Source organism: Ambystoma mexicanum, chromosome 12 (genome assembly GCF_040938575.1).
Source record: "Ambystoma mexicanum isolate Mex_15411 chromosome 12, UKY_AmexF1_1, whole genome shotgun sequence".
Taxonomy (NCBI): domain Eukaryota; kingdom Metazoa; phylum Chordata; class Amphibia; order Caudata; family Ambystomatidae; genus Ambystoma; species Ambystoma mexicanum.
In genome coordinates, this window is record NC_090936.1 from 201963622 (window position 1) to 201991254 (window position 27633).

At 40.6% G+C, this 27633-nt stretch overlaps 1 protein-coding gene across 2 annotated transcripts in view; it reads left to right on the plus strand.

The window, feature by feature from the left end:
• CCND2 (cyclin D2) overlaps nt 1-27314 on the plus strand; it is a 219277-nt gene extending 191963 nt beyond the window's left edge. For both annotated transcript variants that reach the window (XM_069628298.1, XM_069628299.1), the window contains exon 5: nt 1-27314. In XM_069628298.1, coding sequence (XP_069484399.1) covers nt 1-156 — 156 coding nt within the window. In that variant the 3' untranslated portion in view covers nt 157-27314.
• Nucleotides 27315-27633: the final 319 nt, after the last annotated feature.

Sequence of the window (27633 nt, forward strand, 5' to 3'; positions counted from 1 at the left end):
GATTGCCTTAAATCTTGCCAAGAACAGATCGAGTCTGTACTTATAAACAACCTTGGACAAGGCAGACATCCGCAGCAACAAAGCAATCTGCCCAAGACAGTGGAAGAACTGGACCAAGCCAGCACTCCAACAGATGTTAGGGACATCAACCTGTGAGGATGGCTGCAGAAGTCACCCCCTTTTCATCACTTTTTTTTAATGAAATCCTTTATCTCCACGCACATAGAAAATATTTAAAGCTATTTTAGTTTAAAAAAAAAAAAAGGAATTATTGAAAGCATGTGTTGCCTGCGATTTTCTATGAAAGGAAATCTCACAATATGTTTCTTACTTTCTGTTTGATTATATATTGGTGAGATCCATTACTTATGTAAAACCATACAAAGTAGCTAGAATCTGTAGGATATCTTTGTGGGAAAAGCACAAGTTTTGTTTTGTTCAATGTTCTAAATGTGCCCTATTTCATTTTAGAGAAATTTGGGTGCTTTTAATGGCATTGATCACAAAACAGTATAATATGTTAAGGGAACTAATCTGGGACGAGGTCCCAAAATCAAATATTTGAGAAGTACAAGAGGCATGGTTTATGTACCTCTTTTTAGTTTGTTAAATGTTCGGGTTGGTTCTGTTTATAAAATGTTGACTCGTGTGCTGTCAATGATAGCTGCTACCTAAGAAAGAACATTCCTAATTGTTGGCAGTTTGAAACATGTGCTTTGTGTTCCACTTCCTGCATAGCTTCCATACATCATTCGGTCTAATGACTAGAGTATAACTGGCAAAATGGTATTTCTTCATATACAATTGAGGACAAAGTCGACATATTAAGCATTCCTTAACAGGGCTGAGGAAAGATAACTTTGCATTTGCCATATATTTACATGCTCTAGCGGACGTAAATGCTACAACTGTCCGTAAGGAGTATGTATAGGTCCAGGAACACTATTAAAAAGTTTGACATTGTCATTCAGATCAGATGTTTTCCTCTGCTTCGTCTCTGAATCCTTTATTCATGAGACCGTGTCAGTCTTTTGAACAATACTGCCTCTCTAACATGGTTTTTTAACAGTATTTTTGCTTATTTGCCAGAAATCATTAAATGGAGTCTTCTGTGTCGCCAGGAAACCATTTTCTTTACATAGAAGTCTCATTCGCTTTTACTAGTCCCCTAAACCTTTTGATTAATCATCCTCCATTGCTGCTATTATTAAGGAGATTTAATGTCTTTATTCTAAGTTTCTTCAGTGATTTATTTGGGGGCAAGATGGGGGACAGTTCAACTTTTCCAAATATACAAAGAGGGCTTCACCAATGACAATCATGACATTGGCATGTTGCACATGACACTAACCATGATTCATCTAGTTGTGATGCCTGCAAGATCTTTGAGCCAAGATGTTTTGACTTCAGTATAATAGTTTAAGCGATACACAGGTACAATGAGATATGACTGCATATCTTGTGCTCAGACTTGCTTATCAATCCACAGTGACTTACATGCACACTCTGGACTCATTCTGTTAAATATACTCATTTATATCTCCCATATATTCTGTTAACAAGTTTCCGTCCTTGAGGTCAATCCCAGGCTTTCATCAGAGGACTAATTATACTTGACGGTAATAGTTTTCCAAGGGAAATGCATTATTTTTACTCCAGTGATTCCTGGCAATAAGCACCTGGTGGGTTGAAATTATAAAATACAATTTACTAGTAATTAATTTGGTGGTAATGCTCATAATTAAGTACTTATGTTCTTAACTCTGCTCTCTGCCACACACGCATACTCTTGTACCTGCTTATGTTCTTAACTCTGCTCTCTGCCACACACGCATACTCTTGTACCTGCGTATTAGATATGGCGACAGTTCTCTCCTGGTCTGCTTCTGCTTTTAAATTGTGACCCATAGTTACAGATACATATCCTCTTTAACAAAGTTACAGGAGGAGTGTTGCACGTCTTTTAAAAATTCCCCAGTCGTAATTAGGGAGTGGGTCCCTTTCCTATGGAATGAGTAATGCAGGGCCCCTCCCTAATAGCACTTAAGTAACTTCACTCTTTCTGTGAACACATGGACGTTCACCTGATTAGCTGTAAGGACTAAACATGAAAGTGTATTAATACTGTGTCCTTTTGATTATAATTTGAACACAGCACATCTGGAAGCGATAACATTTTTTCCTTTTCACAAATGCTCCTCTGTTTATTGAATCATGCCTTACGTCTCTGGTGTGTGGCTCCTAAATCAGGCTTGACATCTACTTTCCATTCTATTAGTTTTTCTGTGTGAGAACTTAGTAAAGGGAACGCTGCAAACATGTAGCTGAATGTACAATATGGCCACTGTTACCATCGTCTCTGTTCACGTAGGCTTTTAGTAAATGGTCAAAACCGATGTTCCCCACTATGTCCTCTGATTTCTGGCCCTCATCCAGGACTTATGTTCTGACGAGCCTTTGCAAACAGTTGGTCCCTGACCACCCTCCTATATGAGGAAAAATTGCATAATGCTGTCTCTCAGTTCAAGTATTATTCCTTATAAGATTTAACTTAAAAATAGCCCTACTGATTAATAAATTAATATATTATAGCTGTATCCTCACTACAGTTTCAGCCACCAGGTTATAGACTTAAGGGGAAGAGCTGCAGTTAGCCTATTTCCACAGAGGGGCCATTACTATTCTACTTTCTCATTATAGTGCATTATGATTCCTTGTCGAGGGAAATTGGGGTTTGGTCTGTTTCAGCTTTTTCTTTATCTGAGCTTTGTTGTCCTGTCGTTTAATTTTTGGATGATTGTCCATGTGCAGCTTTCACTACCGTGGCATTTTTCAAATACATTCTATACCATGGAGCTGCTAATACATTACTTCTATTGCAGTCTGTTCCTTTATTCTCTTTATATTTATGATGGTTTCTCGCGCATCTTGGATTGCAAGGGCAAGCGATCATATTAACCATCTGACTGATCCACTTTGTGAAATTTTTTGACATAGGAATGAAGATCAAATTGGATCAATCTCTTTGGATCTCGTGGTAAGATGGTATGTTAAAGATGACATATGAGGAGTGAATCGTGCAGGGGTGTTTATAGATCCAGTCTTTGTTGAGGTCTTTTCTTGGAAATTGTTGCGGATCACTATATCTCTAATCTTAGAGCCGCTTTTGTATTTTAACATTGGGGTGGTGAGGCTCCATTTTTGTCCCACATCTCAGAAAAGGTTGTTCAGGGTAATGTTGAAAAGATTTTGATTTGATAACCAAGACTGCTTTATGAAGCCTTCAATACTGTTTTAAATTGTATTTTCAGAAGTTTTTTCTCTATTGGATTTGCCTTGATTTCCAAATAGCTGCCTGTGTATAGCGTGTTTGTTTCAATTGTAAGGTATGAATTTGGTCTAGAATGTGTTCTTCAGCTTTATCTGCCTTCCTTATCACTAGGGCTTTGTTGTTAAAACAGTTTCTAAACCTGCCTGTTCCTTTTTTCTTCAATTATGGAAAAGGTAAATGGAATCAAATTGTTTTGTTTAGAAGTGCTAATTAAGTGTGTACACAAGAGGCAATTTAGTCTGGGTTCTCTCTTTTTTTTAAGACAAGAGGACGGTGATGCTTGATCTTAATGTGTGCCAGTTTATGTTGGCAGCAAAGTTGTCTTTGATGCCAACACATCGATTTTACTGTGAAAGATCCTGCAATGTTAAGTTCCATCAGCAGCAAAGTACCACTTACAGTTGACCGCAGGGTGATTCATGTTCTTGTTACCTGGACAATAGGGTGAGAGAACTGTTTGCAAAATCGCTGTAAGCCCTAAGGTTTGGAATTGGAGCCTAACCTAGAATGGGATGCCCCATCAACAAAGTGTAACTACAGCTGGTCTCCCCAGACAGTTATTCAATTGTTAGTTCTCGTCACACGTGTGGATAGCAGAGAATCTTTTGTTTAATTGGGGCTTATGTCTGTCTACTCCATACTTTTTAATCTTTTTTTTCTTCTTGACATCATCGAAGTTTAGAAATTATAAACCAAGCCCCATTCCCAATCACGGGTCAGAAAGTATTGTAAACGATCAACTTTCCATCCTTGACTTTTTGGAACTTTTAAGCTCTACCATAGTAGTTAATTTTCAAAAACAGAGCGGGTTGACTTCATGCCTGGATAAGCCATCGCATGCCTTACCATTCCATGTTTAACTGCCTCTGTTCTCGTTTTAACTTAGGCATTAGGATTTAAAAACTCTTTGTTGGTTTTCATCTTTTCCACAACCTGGTACTTGCTCTTCTGCCTCAGTAAATCCCCTCGGCATAGAGGAAAAGCTGCTAAGCTCAATAGGAAAAAGATTTATGAAAGTGCATCACTGTATCTATGACAACCTAACTGATGGTATCATGGCTGCAGTAAATCGGACGCTCTCAAAGCAGCTTGCTTAATCATCTTTAGTTGTCTGATGCAGACAAGGCAGGTTGATGGACAGTCAATGCGCCACATTCACACAGCTGCAAGAGGAATGCACCACGGCCTGGACTCAAGAAGCAGACCTGGATGAGAGCTGCAACATTCAAGCAGTATTAGATTGCTTTTTCCCTTTTGAGCGTGATGACCTGTTCCATTCTGTTAAGTTTACCAAATGGCAAACCTAATGGTTTCAGCATCTCCTGAGCCTGATGTCCTTGTGTGTTCTAGCACTTCTGTTTGCTAGGATCCGGTTGCTGAGACTTTGTTACTCGGCCCAGATCAGGAATATGGTTAGATACTCTGCGCCTCTATCAAGTGGGCTCTCCTCTGTTGGTTGGAGTGAACGACTTTCCGCTAGTGAATTAATTTTCAGTTCCTGCTCAACCTCACTCTGTCACTCGCAATCCAAGTACACAACCTTTGCTTGCCTCTGGACTTAGATCTACATACGTTCTCGACCTGAAAGTCATTGGCTAGCATTGAAAGGTTTCTTCCCATCCTTCTCTCATTCCACATAAACACCACGAACATGTAATCTAAAAACAAACTGGATGGAACATAAAATCTGTACCCCGTCATCTAGCTCTGCAAATTTGAAGTTGCTTTTTTTTCTGCTGGGGCCTTCCCATTAAAGCCTCTCACCTAGTAGCTGTTGAGAAGAAAATCTCAGCTGTGTTTACTACATCATGAGTGGAAACCGTCACAATGTAATGATTTTCAGCGGCTTGGGATCTGTTCACCACAATACTTAAAACTACGTCCCACTGGAAACACATTAAACTGTAAAGTCCAGACAGCTGATGCCTTTCCTTTTGCTTCTAGTGATTCCCAAGGTCCTAGCGAAGTACACAGGGTCTAAGAACTGCAACCTTATTATGATAGCACCTTACTGGCCAGCCGGGTCATAGATTTCAGACCTCATTCGCCTGGTGTCATTCCGTGGACTATCTTGTCTTTTGTCGCATTCTGGCTTGCTCAAGAGTACTGGAAGATTCATACAGGTCTTACCTGGAGTTGATCAAGGCCCATACATATTGTGATTGTGTTCTTTTCCTGCTCTAATTCTATAGTGGGGCATCAATTTGGGGGGTGGAGTGTTGTACCTCTGTCCTCATCTAAGGCTCCTCGCCCTTTTTGGGATCTTCACGTGATCCCATCAGCTTTTTCCTAATAGTGTTCAAGACTAGGACCCCTGCTGAAATAACACAAGGCCACAGAAAGCAGCTTTTATGTGCACTCCGACCTAGATTCACGTAGCAAGCAAACTAAAGACTTTAATTATTTTTTGGTGGGTGAGTCCTATACTCCTTTTCATTAGAACCAGTTTCCAGAATAGCGGGGCTTTACCCTGCTACGAACACCCTGAGATTAACTCATGTAACATGTGGTAACAGCGCCTTGATGCCCTTAGTTTAGCATGCTTTATAAATGTGAAAAATAAATACATTTTACTCAGGGTCAGAGGACAAAGGACAACGCCATTCCAATTTTTGTACCAGGGACACCATGCTTCTTTCTTGCCTACAATATTGTCTGGTTTATAAATTTAGAAATGGCCGCTAGCCTGTTTTGCTAACTCCTGTGACTTAAAAATATTTGATCCACCATTTGGACAAAATAAGTGACCCTCTCAAATAGAGGAGGTTGATAAATTAATCTAGTTCCCAGTGTAAAGAATGAACCAGTTTTCTAGCATGTTTTCAGAGATAACATGAACTTGCGTGAGTCCTTGGTCATCCATATCTATTATTGCCCGTGGAGTCTGCATGGATAGATTAGCCCCTTCGGACTTCCTTTGTAAACTGCATTTGGTTTTTCTTCAACCATTTCTTCGATCACAGTATTACTAGCTGCTTGGTAATCGGACTATAGCCTAGAAACCTTATACTGTCTGAGTAATGGCATCCGGGAAACAACACACTATCAGATGTGTATTGGGTGGAGTCTGGTTCACTGTATTTTATGTTTTGTCTTGGAACACTGGCAGGGCTGAGAAAGGTCTCCTGTGCATAAAATGTATGGTCTGGTAAAGTAAGGAAGATTGTGAAGTTAAGCTCTCCTGGTAGGTTCGAAAGTGCAAAAATTAAAGTATACTGTAATCCCTCAGAATGTACCTCTTTCTCTACAATAAAAAATGTCCCTAGTCCTTGTCAACAGCCCTTTCTATAATTGCCCTTAATATATTTAGGGTGACTATTTTGTGTTCTTTTCACATCCTAACATGCAGAATTAGTAATTGGTACTCCCAAAGAGGTATTCCTCTGTGCCATATCTTTAATTCCCACAAGTTAAATCTATATATTTTACAACGTTGAGCAGTGCCTTGGTACCAACAGATAAAACCTCTATTGGACTTCCTCATGAATTCCTAGGAAATTACATGCTGGCCCCCTTCTTGTCTAAAAACATTGACCTACCACCTTTTGTAGACCACGTCCAATGTTGAAATGTTGTCTTGGATGATGAAGTCTTTGGTGACGTTGATGTACCGTTCCTTTTTTCTAAGAGTTTTTATATTTTGACCTTTGACGGTGGTACCGAGCCAGCTTGATATTGACTTTTTGGGGACAGCTCTTGTGTTTCAAAATAGATGTTGTCATCGCCTGACTCGTCTGTGTTATGAAGTGCATAGGACATTTCCTCTTCTTCCCTCAGTGCTAATTTTTCTTCCTTATATGGACAAGCCATATAGCGGTTGCACCACAAACCGAATTGACTTGCAGTTGTTTACTCAACATACCCCAGCACTATTACTGCAAAACCAACTTGTTGCACCTTTCTTTGTGTCAGAGATGATCCAAGCTGAATTCCAAAGTCCTATTATCTCAGCATTGGGGTTCTGCTTTTTTGTGTGACCGAACCAATGACGGAAAGAAACCCATGAGAGGTGAGCATAAAGTAGCGGTAATGTGGGGTGTACTTAGCCATTATATTACTGATCCATCCAAGTTGACGCCTAACTAAAAATTTAGTAAACCCATGTGTTTTACTTTGGACCAACTACTGGATAGCCGAATATGTAAAGCCTGCAAATTTAAAACTGGTATAAGCTGAAAAATGGTGTTCTAGGCAAGTAATATTTTTCTTGTTTCACATAGGAGTGGGCGCTCCAGAAGCTCTTGAACCATGACAATGCATGCACATCTCAAGATCATTGCATTAGTCATCGTGAAAAATCAGATGCAAACCCCTATTTTCTAATTAATTTATGTTAGAAAATATAAAAATTACCAAATTAACCAAAGTTGGCTTGATATTTTATATGGGGCACACCTAATTCACACCTTGCTTCAATAAGATGTGCTACCATTAAATAAACATACGGTAAGAGTAATTAGGATGGGCTACCCAAAACCAGCCAAGCAGTGGGATAATGCTGTATTTCCGTTGCCTTGATAAAATTGTGAACTTTATTTTTTTTTTTTTGTCTTTTTTTTAATTTTATTTTTTAACTACTAGCAACATTGTAATTTTAAGGCAGGGTAGAGAGGCCAGAATTTTGTACACTGTTTCACCTGCCCAGTCTATATTCCGGATGGTATCTTCTAAATAAGCACCAGACCTTAAGGCCGTAGAAGCCATGACACACCTAGCAGAATGTGCCCCACATACCATGGTAACTATCCCTGCCTAGAACATTACCCATAAAACAGATTTGCCTAGGTTGCAGAAGACTGTCAAAAGGGACTTCTAAAGAAAATAGTTGTGAAGAATAACCCCTCTTGTACTGTCCGCATCGGCTTAAAGACTGCAAACCACACCAAGTTGAGGAAAAGCTGCTTCTTAATCATGGGTTGGTCATTCAATTTGTCGGCACTGAATAGCTCCACCCATGTTCACACTTAAACAATGGCGGTAAAACTCTTTCTTGAATAACAATAAATAAAGCTGAATACTAATGTCTTTCTAATTGCCCCCCACTCCTAGAATACATCTGTATCTGTGTGCCTACATGAGGTATTGCTACACTAGAGATGTCTAACTGAGAACAGTTTTGAGGCTAATGGGTCTGCTTACACAAAGTGAAGTGGTCCACTTCAAGGCAGATTGTTCCTGATTTTTCATCATGTTCTGCGTTGGCAGTTGGAAGCCGTTCTTTTTCCCTGTCCTGTGAGGAGGATCTCGGAACACGTGTACTGTTTGTAAAAACTGCTTTTGAGAGAATTTAAGTTTTTTTCCTTCTTGAATTTTGCTTCACTCAGCGTCCTTTGCTTTTTACCATCTAGCTTGTCCTTCTTTTTTATTTTCTTTTTTAGCTGACGGCAGGTGTTCCTCTTTGCTGTGCATTTTTCCCTACAGATTGGCACTTTGACACATATGCCTTCTTTGGAAGCTAAAGATCCAGTAAGGACAACCATGCTTTCTTTATTGGTTGCATTCCAGACTTGCACCTTGGTGGAATGCCTAATTTGCCAAAATGTCATTAGATGCTCATGGCCTAGAGCCCTAAAGTGTAAGACTTGGGCGGTAGCTTCTTCTCTGGGCTTATCCGCCTCAAAATCATAAAGGCAGGAGGTCTATGGGTGTGCCAGTACCAGAAGGGCTCATTCTGATACCCCCAAGGGTAACTGAGCATCTCACCAGAAACTTCACTGTGACTGTGGGCAGAGGTCAAAGTCGCTATTCGGTTGTTGAAGGCTAATCCAGTGACCCGTTCAACATCAGCACAGGTCTCACACCATTGACACTGCCCGCACCATCATCGATGACAGAAGGCTTGTGGTCAAGAGGCGCCCCATCTCTTTTTAAGGTTGACGGTCAACAAAACCTTTATCACAATGTCGAGACCATAATCTTTGACCTAACGGCATGACCGGTCACACTGAATCTGAAAAACGCAGAGCAGCCAAGGAAGCCTTCGCCATAACCTACAATTCCAGTATATAACTTTACCACCTTATTATCTCTGAGGCAATCTCCTATACCTTTTTGAATACTGATTCTTCATTTGAATGCTGCAACTGGTATCTTGAGCCACCTGAATCGCTTCCAAAGAAAATCTTATCAACAGTTGATATTGTGAACTTCACAGCGGTCCATAAAAGGGTGGTCCTAAAAGTAAACCTTCTGGTTTCCATTCCAAGAGCAGAAACATATGTACATGTTTAATACCTACAGCCTAGAGAAGCTGTGAAGCAGTTGATGCATCTGGTCCCTGGGCAGCTGGCTAATTATGCAGACTTACAGCACTCTCAAAAGTTGTACAGAAAGGTGGGAGGAAACAAATGGGGCTCCTGATTAAAGCAACCTTTTCCCTTAGAATGATCCACAGCAGATTCTTTAATCGCTTCAGCTTCTAAAAATACATTTTTACCCTCCCAATCTTCCTCGCCGCCGCCACCATAGGAGAGTAGAAGAATGGACACAGCAGGGTAAAGTGTTTACTCCACGACTGCCACTACAATCGGCTGAAGATATTCTGGCTGGGTTTCTGCCATCGGATAAATGGGAGCTGCTAGAGATGGTGAAAGAGGGGCCTACTGTATCAACCCAGGTCATAAGTACAGCCAAGTATTTGGCTGAAAGATCTACCAACAACTGCTGTCATGGGCTGCCGATTAAAATATCTTCGTGGTCTAGGCTAATGGATCTGAAGGTAGATTTGCAGATGCAAATCAACAGACACTCATTGTCATGGTTCTCTTTTCCAGTCATGTGCTGACTATGTTAAGCGAATGAAAACCGAATCTGAGATTTTGAAATCCATTGATCGTGACCCTAAAACAGGAGATTTTAGGTCCTCCCTATAAATCCAGGAGGTATTCCTAGCAACAGGCTCCATTATCCTTCTTACAACAGCTGAGCTTTCAAGGCCACATTACTAGGAGTACCAACCGAAAGGGGCTAGCAACACCCTTCAGCAGCAGCAGTAAAACTCCTTGATACCTAGAAGCAGAATCATTTGGACTAGCCCTATGTCTCAGCACCTTCATGGAAAGAGCGGGGTGGGTGAGGTGGATCGATGATCAAGGATGGCCAAAATCCACCAAAGACCATATGGTGTTCAAACATTTACAGAATGGTTACTTTTAAATGTTCTCAAAACCACCTCCTTCTATCACCCCTAACCCTGGAACCAATCTCGTCAACACCAGCACAGACTGGTTCTGTGAACAAAACATGCCAAGACTGCAGCAGGAAAAGGGAATCTAGTCATGTTATTTCCTAGAGAAGAAAAAAATGCCCAAATCATATTAGGCCCATTTATGACTGTCAAGTGGCAAATATATCAAAATAGAAGACAATCTTCCCGGACCTAATGAAAGGGGATTGAATGTGTGCAGTAGACCTGCAGGGTGCCTATTTCAATATTACGGTGATAGAAAAACGCAATGTTTGAGTTTTAGGGTGCAGATCACCATTACCAGTACAAGGTCCTCACTTTCAACCTAAAAAAGCCTAAAAAAAGGACCCAAGGGTATTCTCAAAATGCATGGCAGTGGTGGCTGCTCAGCAGAGGACGGTGAAAAAGATCCATCCCTGACAACTGGTTGATCAAGACAAACTCCCACAAAAAGATAGGGACGGACTTGAGCACAGTGGTGAACTCCCTTGCAAGTTTGGGGTTGCAAGTCAGTCTGAAAAAACATTGACACCTGCATCAAAAGAAGCAATACATTTTCTGGATTCCACTGTAGACACTGCAAAAGCAAAGTTGCTCCTGTCAGAGAAGAATGTGCTATCAAGCAGACATGTCTAGCACTGAGGGAGCCCAACTCTTTCAGGCCGATTTCTTCCCCCATAGGGTTAAAGACCTATTGCATTTTTACTCTGATTTGCAACTTCAATTGTGTATCTTGTACTTCCGTGATTTATCCCGACCGGATAGTCAACTGCAATTATTTTGTGTGCATCTCGGCCTCAAGAGCAGCAAAATTGATTAATCAATATACACAGTGATTTTCGAGGAATGCTTAAAATAATACCTGGTTCACTTGGAAGATTATTAAAGATGGCTTATGATATTGCCAGCCATCTAGTGACATGTAGGCCAGCATTTAGAAATCATTGTTGCATATGATCAAGGGATCTATTGATCCCAGGAAATAGGACAGGAGATAATCTTTCGTACAACATTGCATAATAAAGCTCTGGTATTTTCTTGAAGTTTTGGCACATTGACTATTTTCCCATTGATCCACACGTATAAGTGTCTGTCAAAGGGATGGGACTGGAGCATTTTGCACGCCAAAAATATAATATCCAACTTCCCCTTTTAAACGTTTTGTTGCATGGCTGCAGAGTTGTTTGTGGCTAGTCCCGCTGACCCCACCCACCTGCAACAGTCAATCCCGTCCTCCGCCTTCAGCAGTGCTGCATGCTTATGCGTAGCGTATTGGGCTATTAATTTTTTTTGCTAACTTTTTCCCTTACTTTTTTCTGATTGCCCTTGCAAACACTAGCCTCTTCTTTTATATAAGGTATAACCGGTTTCTCTGCATGCTTTTTCTTTATGGGTCCTACACAAAGGCTCCTTTGTTGGGAGGAAACCTTCAGAAAAATGCCTCCTATGCACATCACCAAATTCATTTAAAGAAAAGAATGGTCACTCGCAGGTAAATTGTATTTTTCTTGGCAAGGCACCCTGCTCAGGTGCACCTCTCGGCTGATCGTTGCAAGACTTGTTGCGGCTAGCCAATATGCTACTGGGGCTTTCCCTGATGTCCCAGCTGCTTCTACTGGTGCTCGCCCTGAAGTCCCTTTTGAGGGGGGAGGGCTGAGGACTGAACATTGGACCCAAGGTGATGCCTGCGCTTGGGACATCGACCAGGCTCCATGAGACCGATGTTCATAGACCTTCTTAATGTTTTCTTTGAGGGTTCTGTTTCAGTGACCAGGGTGTAGCTCGAGGACCCACCCAGGTATAGTGTACCAAGCTCCGCATTGAGTACATTTCCTCGCATCTCTATTAGGTTGGATACAGCGACTATTTTTAGAGGCCTAGTACAGACAGTTCACACTCCTTAAGCAAAGTGCATCACAGCACTCCCAATCATGGGGCCCAGCATCTGAACAAACGGAAGGACGCCTAGGTGATGAGACAAACCACAAAGGCAATATCTTAGGTCTCCTCACCAGAGTCATTTTCATCACATCAACGCTCTACTCCAATTACTGTGGCTCCAACAGTAGCAAAGAATCCTTTGTTGTGGTTTATTGATCTCCTATAACTACTGTTTTGTCAATCTTCTATCCAAATCATCCTCTTCTGTGAGGTATGGTGCACCGCCTCCTCACAGACACCCAACCGGCTACCTCTCCAAAACATGGACTTTGACATCAGCAACATAAACCGTTTCTTCGGAATGTAGGTTTTTGACGGATTAATGTATTCAGAAGCCCTGGTAAATTTTTATTTAAAATACCTTATTAAGGGGGTTGTCTGTATCTGTTTAGCCTACACAGCCTCACAGGCCTGCACTAGCCTCCTCCAATTCCTCAGCCTTCCTCTCCTGCTTTTCCAGTTTCTTAACCTTATTCCATTTCCCTTGTCTGGTTTGAGGGGTGGCAGTGATGCCGAAGTCCAATCAGTCCCATCACTGTTCCAATCGCTAATTAATTCTGATCCTATGGGCATGGATGTTTCAGCGGCCAATAGATGACCATGCTAATACTGAAGAGGATGTGCCTTTTTATCTGTGAAAGCTTTTCACATCAGAATGTGGGGCATACAAGAGGCCATCATGTTCCAGAAGATGTTTCATCTGATCCCGGGCATTTGCCTGGTGTATCTTTCACTACAAACCACAAACAAGTCCGGAACGGAAATGCAGCAATATGTTTTTACTGTAGCAACAACCCACCAACAAGAAAATTGATGCCGCTCAATTTGAGACAATTTTTCTTCGAGTCCTCGGCCTCAATCTTCTGTGACGGCAGCTGGCACTTTATTGTTCTCTTTTCTTCAGTTGTGGAGCAGTCATCCTCTCACTCTCCAAGGAGGATAAACTACTAAATTCTTAAGGCAAGACGTTTTATTTGTATGGCGCACTTCATCTTCGTCAGGCGAATTCAGAAGTCAGGCATGCCGCAGCTAATCGATGCTTATGGAAATACATTTGTGATTTGACAGTTTCTGCTTTTGGATAAAGTAGTGACTTTCAAGTTCGGTCTAGAAGAAACAAGGCTAATAGGTCATGACATCATAATTTCCCATGCACCAGCCATCATGAGATACAGTATATAAGGGTATGTGTCTAAGGACACTACATGTGTTGCTCTGCTTGGGTGAGAACTTCCCATTTCAAAAAGGACATTCAGGCAAAAATCCATCTACCCTTTGAGGGTACGGATTGATTTCATTCATCTACAGATGATGATTGAAGATAGAAGATCTCCAATTTGATGGCTACGTTTTTTACAGTGTTTACAGAACCTCCACAAAGGACTTTTGCAACATCAAGGCCGTCCTGCTAAAATGTTTAGATCCCATGGTTTTGGCTGATTTTGTGGGTATCACGAAAGAAATTGACAGCCTGACTGATCCCCTAGCGGGCAAAGGCATAAGCAACCAAGAACAACCACTAAGGGTTTTTTCCCTTCTGTCATTACAACCACTCAGTCCTAAAAATATCAATGAAGCACTGTCGTCCAAATCCATTCAGAGTTCAAAGACAGCTAGTGTGCTGTTTCAGAAGATTTGTGGGCCTGCTCTGATTCCTTTTGGCTACCACCAGGCCATTCACCCCTCTCCAACATCATCTCCTCCATTCCTTGAAATCTGATTGGTGGTTCTTTTTCAGGAGGACAGTATTGGATCTTTTTCTTCTCAATCTTCTTTCACTTGAAAAATCAAAGATGGTTACAACAGCTTCAATTTGAACTGACCTTTACCAGTGAGATTGGTTACACTCTGTAGATCTCATGGGCACATACTAATACATTCCTATTGCAACAATGCACAAGAATGTGTTGAATCTCTCGAGCGGGATGCTATTTTTTAATACTGAGTGCTCCCAATCGGTGTGAATTTTCAAAGCAGATGAGTCCAGTAGCTTGTTGTTTGTCTCTAGGAGTACATGTCCAGCCATACCGGCGATTGGCTGATCCATGCAGAATTGTCTAATCTCACCCAGGGGGCTCTCGAACGCATGTTAGATCTACTGTACAAGTTAGGCTTTTCTGTCGATCAGAAATAGTCATGTCTCTCCCCCAATTAGAACCTCAGCTTTTGATGGATATCAGAGATCAGAGAATTGTTCCGACTCTCGAGAGGTTTCAGGGCCTCAAAATATCTAATAATCACTTTGTGTTGCCAACAAACATCTGCCTTGTGTTTTCAGTTCAAAAAAGTTTTATTCGTTGTAGGCCATAAAACGAACATTTACAAGTGACCAATTTACATTAAACAAAATACAATTTAATCATAATTCATTGCTACAAAATTGATCAAGTGCATTGATCGCATTTAAAATTAAATCGCAGGATAACATGCTATCTTCAGGGACTCTATACACTTGGGTTGCAGAGACGTGCTTGTGCAAGTCCAATGGCGTATATGCTATTCAAAGTCTATATGGAATCTTTCAGCTCATTCTATTGAATTACAAGGCCTTCCCGAGTAAACCTTTTTACAAGGGCACAAATGGGCTGTGCAAAATGGGCAAAAGGTGCAATATCAAATAAGGTTGTGTACATTATTGTTCTCTGTACACTTGCGGCCTTCAAATGGCCGTCTCTACGTAACCAAGATCGATGTATATATTTAGCCGCCAGTCTCACTACCAGTAATTCAGTTGTATTTTTACAACATTCCATTGTTTCTCTGGTACTAATAATGCCTCTTGCCTTCAAATACTGTGCCCTTAGTGATTGCAATTGGCCACAGAGAAGCAGAAAATGTGTGATTGGTTCTTCGCAGGTTTTGCACAGTGGGCTTAATTTCATATTACCTTCCCGGAAAGTGCTTGTGAAACTTGCAAGCTTGAGTGTGCCCATTCTAAACTGCAGCTGGTGATCTCACAAGGGCAAAGTGATGGTATCCAAATATTCCTCATAACCAAAATCCCCCTTTGTCTCACGGTAACAGAAACCCAGACTCGGCCCACGCCATTTGTTCCACATGGACCTCCTGGTTTCTTGTAAAATGGCATCTTTGAGCCTTTTCCCTGACGCATTGAGCAATCCTTCTGAATGAACCTACATCCCCCTTGTTTGAGCCAAACTGATGGTTTCAGCTCCTACTAGGACTCCTAACCTCTTGCACATAGGCTATTCCTTTTACTCAATGGCAGATGAGGCACCCTCCGTTTCAGCTTGCCGCTTGTTGGACAAAGTTCCCAATGGGCAGGAGTTTGGGTCAGGTCTTGAATGGTGGAATAACCATCAGAATCTACTAATCAGGACTCCTTTTCAGGAGCCTCCTTTCAACATGTAATAACTTTGGATTTGTGCCTTAAAGGCTGAGGTGAGACACTGAAGCATTCAGATACTCTCAGAACGAGAGTCCTCCACATAAATGTTCTTGAGAGAATGGCTACAAACAGGTCTTTAGAAGCATGTTTACGAGTCCTCAGTATTAAGAACCAACAGCATAACTATGTTTTATATAAAGAAACGGGGCGGAACACGGTCTGCTCCCCTCTGTTATTCCTACCATTCAAATGTGGGAGTGGGCAATTCTCCATCACGTGACACTTCAGGCTGTTCATCTCACATGGGAGTCCAGTGAGAAAGCCAACCGGCCCCTTTGCCTCTCGCATTCCAGCCATGAGTTGGAGCTCAAGTTTTAAGTTCTGCAGGAAAAGCTTTGGTGGGCTCCAGAAGTGTTTATTTGCAACCAGTCAGAACCTCAAACGTCACCTCTGCTCATCCTTGATGGGACAGGCTCTGGAACCTCTGGGTGACTACCTACACATTCCTTAGGACGACAAAGTTTTTTTGTACAGTCCCTCCCATTCTTCTAATTAACAGGGTTCTGTCAAAATATCGGAGCACTCCTTGATGCTCACTAATCTTGATGATTCCAAATTGGCCAATTGCTACTAAAGCAGGATGGGCTGTTTCTTCTCTCGTTGTCCCCGAGCCTTCTTAGTCAACAGAGGGGACAGGTTTTATACCCCACCCCTTGCTCTGTGTGCTTAGAAGCCTGGTTCCTGAAATGTTAGTTTATGTTGGCCTTGGGTTTTCTAACAAGAATTTGGCTGTTTTCCAAGTAGCTAGAAAACGGATCTACTCAGCAACAATAACAAAGGAAATGAATGTGTTTGTCACTAGATGCTTGAAAGTTGGCCTGATCCTTGGCCTTCCTCATTAGAAGATGTCCTATTCTATACAGCATACCTGCTTCAGGGATCAAGGCCGCATTTTTTAACACTTGTTTATAGGAGCTTACAGAACCTCCAATTAGCTTCTTTTGTCCACAAGCAAATCTGGTCATCAAAAGATATTTTGACGGTCTTTTGCAATTAGTCCACATATTTCATGGGATCTTAAAGTGGTTTTGGGTGCTCTCGCTCACAAAACATTTGACCCATTAGCTTCAATTAATATTGAGCTAGTGGCATAGGAAACTGACTGATTTTCTGGTCATCGTTGCATCAGCCAGAAGGATTAGTAAAATTCAACCCCTTTCCTCCTCTGAGCCTTTTACGACCTTTCACAAAGACAAAGTTGTTCTTAAAACGAATACAGCCTTCCACCCCCATAGTGGTTTTGCCCTTCCATATCAGTCTGGAGATTGTTTTGCCCTTGTTCTTTCCCTCTCTACAATCACAGGGAGAGACAGTACTGCTCAATGTCTTGAGGTCAGAAGAGCGTGCAAATTCTAAATAGATCGTTCAAAATCATTAAGAAAACCTGATAGCCATTTCAGCACTTCTGGCAGACAAAGGACAGGATAAAAGGCTTTGAAAGCTATGATCTCAGGATGGGTCGGTGCCCTGTATCCTGGAAGCTTCCAGAACTCGAACTGCCTTCTCCCAAAGCATTTCACGCACAAGCATTAAGGGCAAAGGTGCAACGGTAACATTTCAATGGAATGTTCTAGGATTTGGTCAGTAAAGCGGCTACATGGCCTCTCCCTTGGACCTCTGCAAGCATGGGAACAGGTTCCAGAGCAAATGCAAAAATGTGGTCCAATTGTGTTACAGAACCTTTTGGGTTAGGGTGCTAGATCCACGTCCCTGAGCTATTTATGGTTCTCCAGCTCCCATAGCATGGAGGAAAGGAATGTATGTAGAAGTAAGAAAAGCATACCTAGTCCATAGTCCCTTTTGGCCACACACACCCTGCCCTCTATCCCCCCCATAAAAAGGTTAGTGTACATGGGTAGATGCAAGAACATCACAGCCTACTGCTGTGCCCTGTAGCCCAACACGACATTTAAAGGGAAAGTTCTGTAGTTTTGCTGTGCAAAAGGCTCTGGTCCCTTCCCTATAGATACCCAAAACTATGGGGGCTATGGACCATGAGTACAGAAATCCCTGCAATGAATAGCTTTGTCTTTTCTTTATATGGGTTAGAAAATATGCCTTTCACTAGAAACCTGCAAAATTCTGGAGCACCAATTTGCTACCATTTTGTAGGAATGTAGTAGAAATTGCATGGGCCTTAATTTGGTATGGATGGTACAGGTCCCAAAATATCTGTATCACCTTTTGAAAGAGACCTTGATTGTGGTGTTCCACGTCTATTGATGTAGAACACAGCTGATGCTTGTCAGTGCGAAGTAAGATGGAACAATAGAACTTTTATTTCACTTGTACTGCAAGAAACTAATGTATACGAGTGTTCGATTCATTTGGAGAACATGGCACTCTGGTGAAGGGTTCTTGCCACCAGAGTGACCATCCCTTCCTGGCCGACTTGCATCAGGTTCTAAGTGTATATCTGGGGATAAACCAAAAACTGCTCTGCCATTCCATTACTTTATTTGAGTAAGAAATAACTTAGTTTGTACTTCTAATATCAAAGATATTCTATCTGTATATGACCTACCATGATAGTAAATAATTGACCTTCACTCTCTGTTGATCTCGGTAATAAAGTGTGCCCTGCAATATCACCTTTATTTAAGTACAGTAAGTTATTTTATCTGGGCCCAATGTTGGGAGTGGGGGGTTAATTAGTAAAGGTGGCGCCCTCCTCCATTCTCTTTTTATGAAATGGAACTTTGGCACATGAAGGCATAGTCAGAAATTGCATTTGTTGTGTAGGGAACATTCCTGATTTATGGCAATCCTTAATTCCTGGGGTAGAATAAAGGGCCTCTGAAGGTGACCCTCTGCTTCCATGCAGGGGGGAGAGGGGGCATTATGAGAATATATGCCTCATCTCCTCCAGTGACAGGGAATTAGGGACTTGTTCGTAAATGGATGGTCCATGCTTACCATCATGAGGTCCTCGGATCCTCGAAGGACTCTCACAGCCTGTCCTCTGATTATAGATGACCATATGCCTCCAAAACCTCTGGACTTCTTTTCCCACTGTTAAACTCTTGGGGAACAGCTGGCATCCAGCACTATGAGGTCTTGCCTGAGCCTTTCATGACCCTGCTTGACCGCAGACGTACTTCCCTTGAAACTGGAGATCGGATCCCTAGCACTTTTGTCATTACTTCGATCAGGGTATATGGGTTCTGCACCAAGTAGCCCACATGGATTATGGATAGGTTCTGCACCAAGGAGCCCAAATGGATTGTGGATTAACCAGAAAAGAAACCTTTTATGGCTCCTTTCTTCAACTGGCTCTGAATTTCCTGTGATATGAGCTGGTTGCCTAACACTGAAAACTGAATCTGCCTCAGGAGAGTATGCTTATAAGGAAGAGTCATGAACACTATATGGAATCCTTGAACGGTTCTGCAAGCCCCTTACGTTCAGTGATATTACTTATCTAAAAGTATTTTGTGACCCTTACCCAAACCACTCAAACTGGTAAAAACGATGAGCAGGACTTGCCATCTAAGCCTATCATAAATAAACCTTCTCTTGAAAAGGTGCCCCTGTCAAACTGGCCTATTTTTGGTAAAGAAGATCCATTGGTGTCAGACGCACACAGGGCTATCACCAGAACCTGTTTCGTGCATATACTGGCCACATGGCCCCTGCTTTGACCAGTCCTGGAAAGGAACTTGGAGTCAAAAATATTCTTAAGGGTTGATTGGGCCTGTCAAGCGAAACTATGTATTGTCCATCCGTTACACTCTTCTCAAAACAGAAACTTACATGTGCCAAGTGATTGGGATTCTGCTAGATTGCTTAACATTGGGGTTGTCTTAAGTAGGATACCCTCGGTACTAGAAGCATTGGCATTACCCAAGAAGCTGTTTGCTCCCTGCACCCAACCATAAAAGATTTTAGGGTGAATATGTGAGTCATCTTTTTCTTTGTTGAAGTTTGTTAAATGCAGAGTTTTCACCAAGGGACAAGTAAAATGTAGATGGTTTTCCTGCCATTCATACCATGCTTCATCCACACCCTTGCAAGTGTCGACCCTTGTTTAGAAAAGGAAGTGTTCTATCGCTGTGTCAACTGTTGGAGTAACTGAGCTCGTCCCAGGTAAAGAGGGCCTTGCACATTCAGTACACATCCCCTGTGGAAGTACTGACCAGTTTACAGTTTAGAGGGTCACAGTAGGCAATCGCAACCTCATTCAGTGCACCATATTAAATTGGGGGTAGGGGGCTGAGAAGACCCACTACCAAGGTCGATAGGCTGTGTGATTGGAGCTAGAGATAGCCATGCTCTTATGGCTAGCACTGGGTCAGCTCGTGGCCAGAGGATAACAATATAAAGTCAGAGCAATTTCCACGGGGTCAGAAGGCTTAGGTGTGATGATTCTGCACCCCTTTCCTGTGCATTCCAGGCGTTTCCTCCAGTTGTTTGATTTGTAGGGCTAGGATGAGCACACCTCATACATAGCCCATCACAATGGAAAAGCCTCGTGGAAAATTGTTTTAGGATAGTAGGAGATGGAAGATGGCTGTATCTGGGCAAAACCTGAAGTAATGGAGCACCCAGTCTCTGCTCAAAAGCTGGACAATGAGGACTCTGCTTCCTTGCCCAACCGAGGTAAATGTGTCTAGGAATGACCAAAAAGTCCATGTCCAAATGCAGTCGGAGTTATTTTTCCCCAAAGATCGTATTTTAACTCAGTTGATAATAGGCTCTCCGATAGGGCCTGCAAACTCCGACTTTCCAGATGTTTTGAAATATAGCTCACATGATTCCTCCCCATGACTATGCTGTGGCTTGGGTTGAGTTGTTTTCGAAAACATACGGAGCTCCAAATGGTGCAAGCCCCTAATCTATATGAAAAGTAGATGAGCAATAGCCAAAAGACGTTTGTTCTCAAATAAACGTAAAGCTGCTTCCCTGTTCATGGTATGCAGTGAAATGTTACAAAAAATACATGTTATGTGGATGTCGCTCAGATGGGGTTTGGCCTGAACAAATCCATGTCAAACATCCGTTCCCTAGGGAATGCGATAATGCCTATGCAATAGTTTGGGGTTCACCACACTGATGCAGAGTAGTACTTTGTCATATGCACATGTTTTCAACTCCAATCACAATCTCTAACTGCAGTACCAGAAAAAGAGGACTTTCTCTTTCAACATGGCACTTGCCAGTCAAGGTTTATTGGGATAAAATCATAAGAGGCAGTCATTAAAATCACATTTCATCAAGTTTTAAATGTTAAATAATGTAATGTCTAACTAGGTCATCAAAGGTTGACGCACATTATATTTCAGTCACAGATGATCCTAAAACCTATCGATATGCGTTAAAGGTTGAGTGCACTCGATGGCTGAAATCCCTTTTTGATTTACTCACCTTTCGGCATTTGTACAATGTAGTCCGTGGTGAATTATTAGTTTTTCAGGTGGTGTTGATTAACATGCATGTTTTTGATTAGAGCACCAAGATCACCTTAAGGCTCCAGAAGTGATCATTTTACACCTCCGGTGTTAAAGTTGCTGTTAAAAAGCATTACATGCCCAAGATGTTGCTTTGTCAAAAGCGCCACGTTTAAGTGCAAGCCTTTCTCCATCTCCGTATGGTACCTAACTGTCAATTTATGATTCTAGAGGATTATGGCAGTTGGACTCCCTATCGAAAAGATGTTTTGTTTCTTGCTGCTGATAAAATAAATTAAGAGTGCATAATAGGAAGCTTTCGTGCCCTACCTCAAAATAATGGTTTGAATAAAAGTGTTTTAAAACTACATAAAATAGTGGATAGAAAACTGAACCTCTGAAAAGAAAAACGCTGTTTATCCGCTGCCTTTTTATTTATTTTTTTTGTTTGTCCTAGTTCGTAAAATCCTCGAGCACCTTCTCTGGTCGTGGGATCTATGTAAGCTGATTGCATAAATAAAATGAATATAAAACTTTGAAATTAGTAAAATCATCCCAATTAATCAACACTGAAGAAATGTGCATCTTGTTTGGAGAAAACCTTGTTGCATGAAAAAACGGAATAAAACTCGGATTGCCTCTTTGGTGTAAAAAGCAATATCCATAACTAGTGCATGAGTTTTCCAGAATTTCACAAGAATGTACTCGTGCAAGCTAATAAAACCAAGGGGGAGCTGTAACGGTGAAACGTTTTTATAAACCATTTTATTCAAAAAACACTTTTAATTATTTTGATATGTTGATAGGAATAGTTTAACACAACATTGCTGGACTTTTTACAAAATAAGGTGGTCTTTGCTAGAGCTCTTTTCACCATTAGGAGTATACATGAATCTTCCACTCCTGATGTGGAACTCCCTTATCAAGTGAAGCATATTGTTAGTTTCCCAGTATACATCAATGCGAAGGTTGGTAAATGGCATTGCCCCACCCATTCAATTTCTCAAACCTTTTTTAGGAATAAAGCCCATTTGAATTATTATGAACATGTCTTCAGATATACTGAACACAAGCAGTTTTAGCCTTTACGGAATTCCTTCACAGTACATTGACTAGCAGTCTGCAGAAAATGTGCTCCTATCATGCTCTGGATCTATGATATGGCTTTTTTTTTTTGGTTGCCAAATTACACTTTTGCCGAATTTTGCCTGTGCCGATTTCAGCACTGTTATTTACTGCAACAATTAAGACCCCACAGCTCCCCTTACACTGCAACCCTTTCCTATATGTGCCCTTACTATATATGCCCCATCCAAAGTTGTAGGTTTGTGGTTACAAAAAGTGAAAAAATATATTCTGCGATTGTAATTCAGCAATTTTCCTTCTGCTTCCACATCCCTGAAGAGGAATCCAAGAAACCGGCCTTGGGTCCAAACGTTAGATGTGGTAGTGGTGGACTTTTATCTAAAATGTAATGTTGGTAAACTATTGTATTACTTGCGCTTATTCAATGTTCATTCTTACATATTATCCTCATAATTTGGAGGGGATTAAATCTATTTTGCAACTAGGGCTGTAAGGGTCAAAGCAGTAAAATTAAATCGGAACCTTGCCGGCTGTAGATATTGGCGAATGACCATTTGTTTCTGCTACTTCATGGACCTTTGCTGCACTCTCTTTAAACAAAAGGTGCCCACACATGTTTTCCTTCCCTTACAAGAGTTGGTGGTAAGCTAAGTGTGCACAGAGGACAGACATTTATTTACGTAGTTCTTTTCCAAAATCACTGTAAATAGAACGTTTTATATACAGTTATTACTCGAATGAAGTTAGTACTCCTTTAACACCCTCAAAAAAATTAATGATTGAGTTGGCCTTGCCTGAATTCAAACCTGCAGCTCAAACACAGATCTCAGCGGTGAGCACAAACCCCACTGAGCCATCTTATTCGATTCTATACACCATAGCCAGGTTTTCGAAGTCCCAGAATACCGGTAAATGAAAGCTTCTATCCAGGGTTTGGCGTCCAATGATCTACAGATGACCTTGAGACTGGCTCATTCTTTTGGCCAGCCAGTAAAGCAGAAGGAAGTGTTCATAGATTATTCTGTAGATCTGATGAGCACTTTTGAATCACCACCTTTTTATGAATGTAGCACAGTATACAGATCAGTTGCATGTAAACATTTGAAGCATGTACATATACCCTGCCTTTTAAATATTTGAAATAAAACTTAGTACTGGTCCATTAAGTTTGAATTTCCTGTCAGATAGTATTTGACTCAAATCTGTTGAATGAAAAATAACCATGAGCTAAAGCATTTTTAACCAAACCTGCAAGAGTCACACTGCTTTGTTCAGCAGTGCCTGGAATATCAGCATGGCGCTGCTCTTCAGCTAAGTCCGAGAGAAGCAAGTGTGCTGAAACTCTTATTCAAATGCTTTGGATCCCAAAATGATGGGTGTATGCTGATTTTATTCTCCGCTACACCAATTTCCTAGTCCATCTCTAGATGATTTCTGGATGTCTGCGAGGCTAGAGAGTCTGTTTGGGTAAACATGTTTTACATTTCATTCAAACATATATATATATATATATATATATATATATATATATATATATATATATATATATATATATTCCTCTATTGGGAAAAGGGTGCTGTGTGAGTTGCATATGAAGAGAAGTATTACTAAGAGAGAATTGGGTCTATGGCAGGCCATACACCATTTTATAAAAGCAAAGGTGTCTACGTTCATTTTGCTTGATATTCTTTTGAAATGGATGAATTTGGAAACTGGTCCAAGATGGCTAACTCAGTGGCTGTTTTTTCAGTATTAGTATTTACCAAGAGCATCCTAATCCGAGAAATCTGCAAGTGTAGTTGCTGGTGCCTGGGCAACGGTATTAACATTCACAAAGCACAGTAACCCCTGTGCTGATCCCATACTTGACATAGGATTTACTTTTGCACCCCGTTTCCCCAGAAAAATCACTGCTTTTGATGTTTATTCAATGAGTGGGCTCATGTGCATTTCTTATGGTAAAGGCTAGAGGAGTTTACATGTTTTAATTTTAGCATTCTTTACACCCCCTAGCTTAGATTGCTTACTATCCTACTGTGATAGAATTCAATAACTGCAGGAAAAGCACTGGTGGCATTGGGAAGAGTAACGTCATCCGGGGACTGAGGACGCGTGCTGAGGAAATGTGGGGAACAAATATGCATTTTTTCAAGGGACTACAGTCTATGGCAGGATCCAGCTTCTCCATAAAATCACTGCTTTTGATGTTTATTCAATGAGTGGGCTCATGTGCATTTCTTATGGTAAAGGCTAGAGGAGTTTACATGTTTTAATTTTAGCATTCTTTACACCCCCTAGCTTAGATTGCTTACTATCCTACTGTGATAGAATTCAATAACTGCAGGAAAAGCACTGGTGGCATTGGGAAGAGTAACGTCATCCGGGGACTGAGGACGCGTGCTGAGGAAATGTGGGGAACAAATATGCATTTTTTCAAGGGACTACAGTCTATGGCAGGATCCAGCTTCTCCATTAAGGAAATGCCTTGGTTTAAGCGTTATCAGGCACAGATGTGTTTAGAACAAATGTATGGCGTTTTCCATTCTGGAACAACGAACAGTCTCTACAGAGTAACACAGCTTATATAAGCAGTTTTCACAAAATTATTACATTCAACCAATGTATATGAAGCCTTGAGGAAGAGCTAGTATGCTTGAAACACATGTTGACTGAAGGCAAACAAGACATTCTAAGTACATAAAGGAAAATCAGACTTTTTTGTATTAGTTACATCTGTTTGCATTTTTTTATGTGGCTTGTTAGTTGGAGCAAATATATTTGGCCCAGCAGTATAATTGATTGTAAATGTGTCAATTTGTGGGAAGCCAGAATATGTGCAGGATCAGATATGGAAGGGTGCCCTGTATATTCGTCTGGGATTTGGGATCAATAAAAACAGGTAAGTAATTTGTTATTTTGATTTTATGGTGTTGACGGCATTATGAGCACCGGTTTTAAATAAAATTTCTGTCGCAACATTCCAGACAAAAAGCATATGAAAAGTATTTTATTTGATTTCCACTTAAACTGAACACCACCAACACGCATACGTTTTAAACCGAATGATTGCCGCAAAGACAGATGGTCAAATGGTGATTTAAAAAAATGTGTCTGCTCCATTTAGATGTTCGGTTAATACTAGCAGCATGCATTTTATTGCACAAATAGATTTTGAATTGGCATATGCTGTTCATTACAAATATTTGCATATCTTAGAACAAAAAAATGCAACCCAGAAAATATTCTCCTTTTGAAGAACATTTTATGTGTAGGCAATGCAAAGTTGGGCCAGAAGAGGTTAGAAAAAGAATTCATTTTGTATTATTTTGTACTTTCTGCGCTGCTAAAATGCTATGATTTGTTTCATTCCTTATCACATTAACAGTGCCTAGCTGTATTGTGTCACGTGTGCTGCTATTTTATAAACATTTTATAATATATTATTTTACTGCTTAAGATTTAAAATCCTGAAGTAGATGGTTAATGTTGAATACTTGATTTACTGGAAATGCCTTGTATTGTTGTTTTTTTCTGATACTGTATTTCATTTTCTGATCACAACCTGCACAGTTGGTATGCTTACCTCAGGTTTACTGGACATAAATACATGGTTACCATTGTCACAATACCTCACCATTTTACAGTTTCTGCAGGGAGCCTTATTTAATGGTTTGCAAGTAGGCAGCAGATGTGTTTTCATGACTCAAAAAAGCTGCTTAATCCATTGACGAGTTGTATTTCATGGAAATCGGACTCCCTCTTTGGCTCATCAATCCTTACCATAGTGGAAAATAACATCTAAAGCTGATATTAAAAGTGGCAGAATGTGTTTGAATTTGTATCCTTATAATGCTAGTAAGCATTTTAGTAAATGTTGTCTGCAGCGGAGTGCTGCCATTACAATGGCAGTTCTGCCTCCTTGACTAGTAGGTCTGTGGTGAAGGAAGGCTAGTCCTTAACTCAATGTTTTTGACATGGTTCATTTTAGCAAAAGTGGGATAGTTATGTTGTGTGAGTGGACTTGGGTAATAACCATGTTAAGCACTCTTTAAATACATGGTTGCCTTTGCAATATTTGCTTATTAAAAAATAGTCCCCCGTCAATTTTGTGACTCCACAAATACATGTGAAAGTAATTTTCAGCAACATGAGACATGGTCTTTTTACCTCTGCCCATATGAACTGTTAAAAATAAGTGGTGTTCTGTCGGTCATTTAAACAATCTATTCAGTTCACACCATGTTATGAAAATCATTATTTAAAAAAGAAAATGACCTTCCTTCTGAGAGCTCAACATTTAGAATGTTTAACATTTAAGTGACGTGGCACAGTTTGATTATGAAGAAAGTGTCCTAGTGCACTACTTTCTAAAAACCAAAATGTTAGCAAAAGTGTGTCTTCCTTTACCAGATAGCGCCTGTAACCTGCTTTTACCTAATATTTGTGATTATATGTCACATTTCATTGTTAATTATCAGTCACACAGTTACTGTTCACACAAAGCCCCTTTTTATTGAAATACAATTTGGTTTTGCCCAGTACATTAAATTTAACTGCAATGTTCAGGTACTCAACAGATCACCTGGCCACTAGATTTGTTTTCCACTATGTTCATTATACCTCAATAAATTCCAGTTGCACATTGTTTTCTCCTAGTTTGTTTGCTATATCATGTGTGATGCCATATCAAGCCCATGCTGTTCACTCACAATGTCTTCTTTAAAAGGAGTGCATGTTTTATTTGGTCAAGGATGTGTAGGTAATGTAGTGCAAATCAATGTTATGCAAAAAGATTTAGAAAGTGAACATATTGGGGGTAAATGGGACTCTCCTAGCTGTTGTTAATTGAATGTCCCATCTGCTCAGTTCTATCGTTAATTAACCAATTTGAATCAAATTAAAGATGGTATGTTGCATCGCGGTCTGGCAGAAATAGGTTACAGAACGCATAATAAAGCTACCTTGACCAAACAATCTTGTCTGATTTATGAGGTTTTGATTTTCTAAATAAAAAATGGTTTATGAAATTCTTCATTCTTTAACTTGAGGTGTTTCTCATCGATCATAATATCCCAGCCTCTAAAATGTATGGCAAACGTTTCCCAAATGAACAATGTTTCTTTTTTCCAACCAAACGTCACTCTATTCTAGACTGCAATATGTTGGGAAATTGCTTGTTATTTGGGGAAAAAATGAACGTTATCCTTTTGCAACGTTGGGTTGGTGTGCTGCAATCACATCACCTTTTATATACAGAGAAACCTGCCTATTCCTTGTCATTTATCCTCCATAT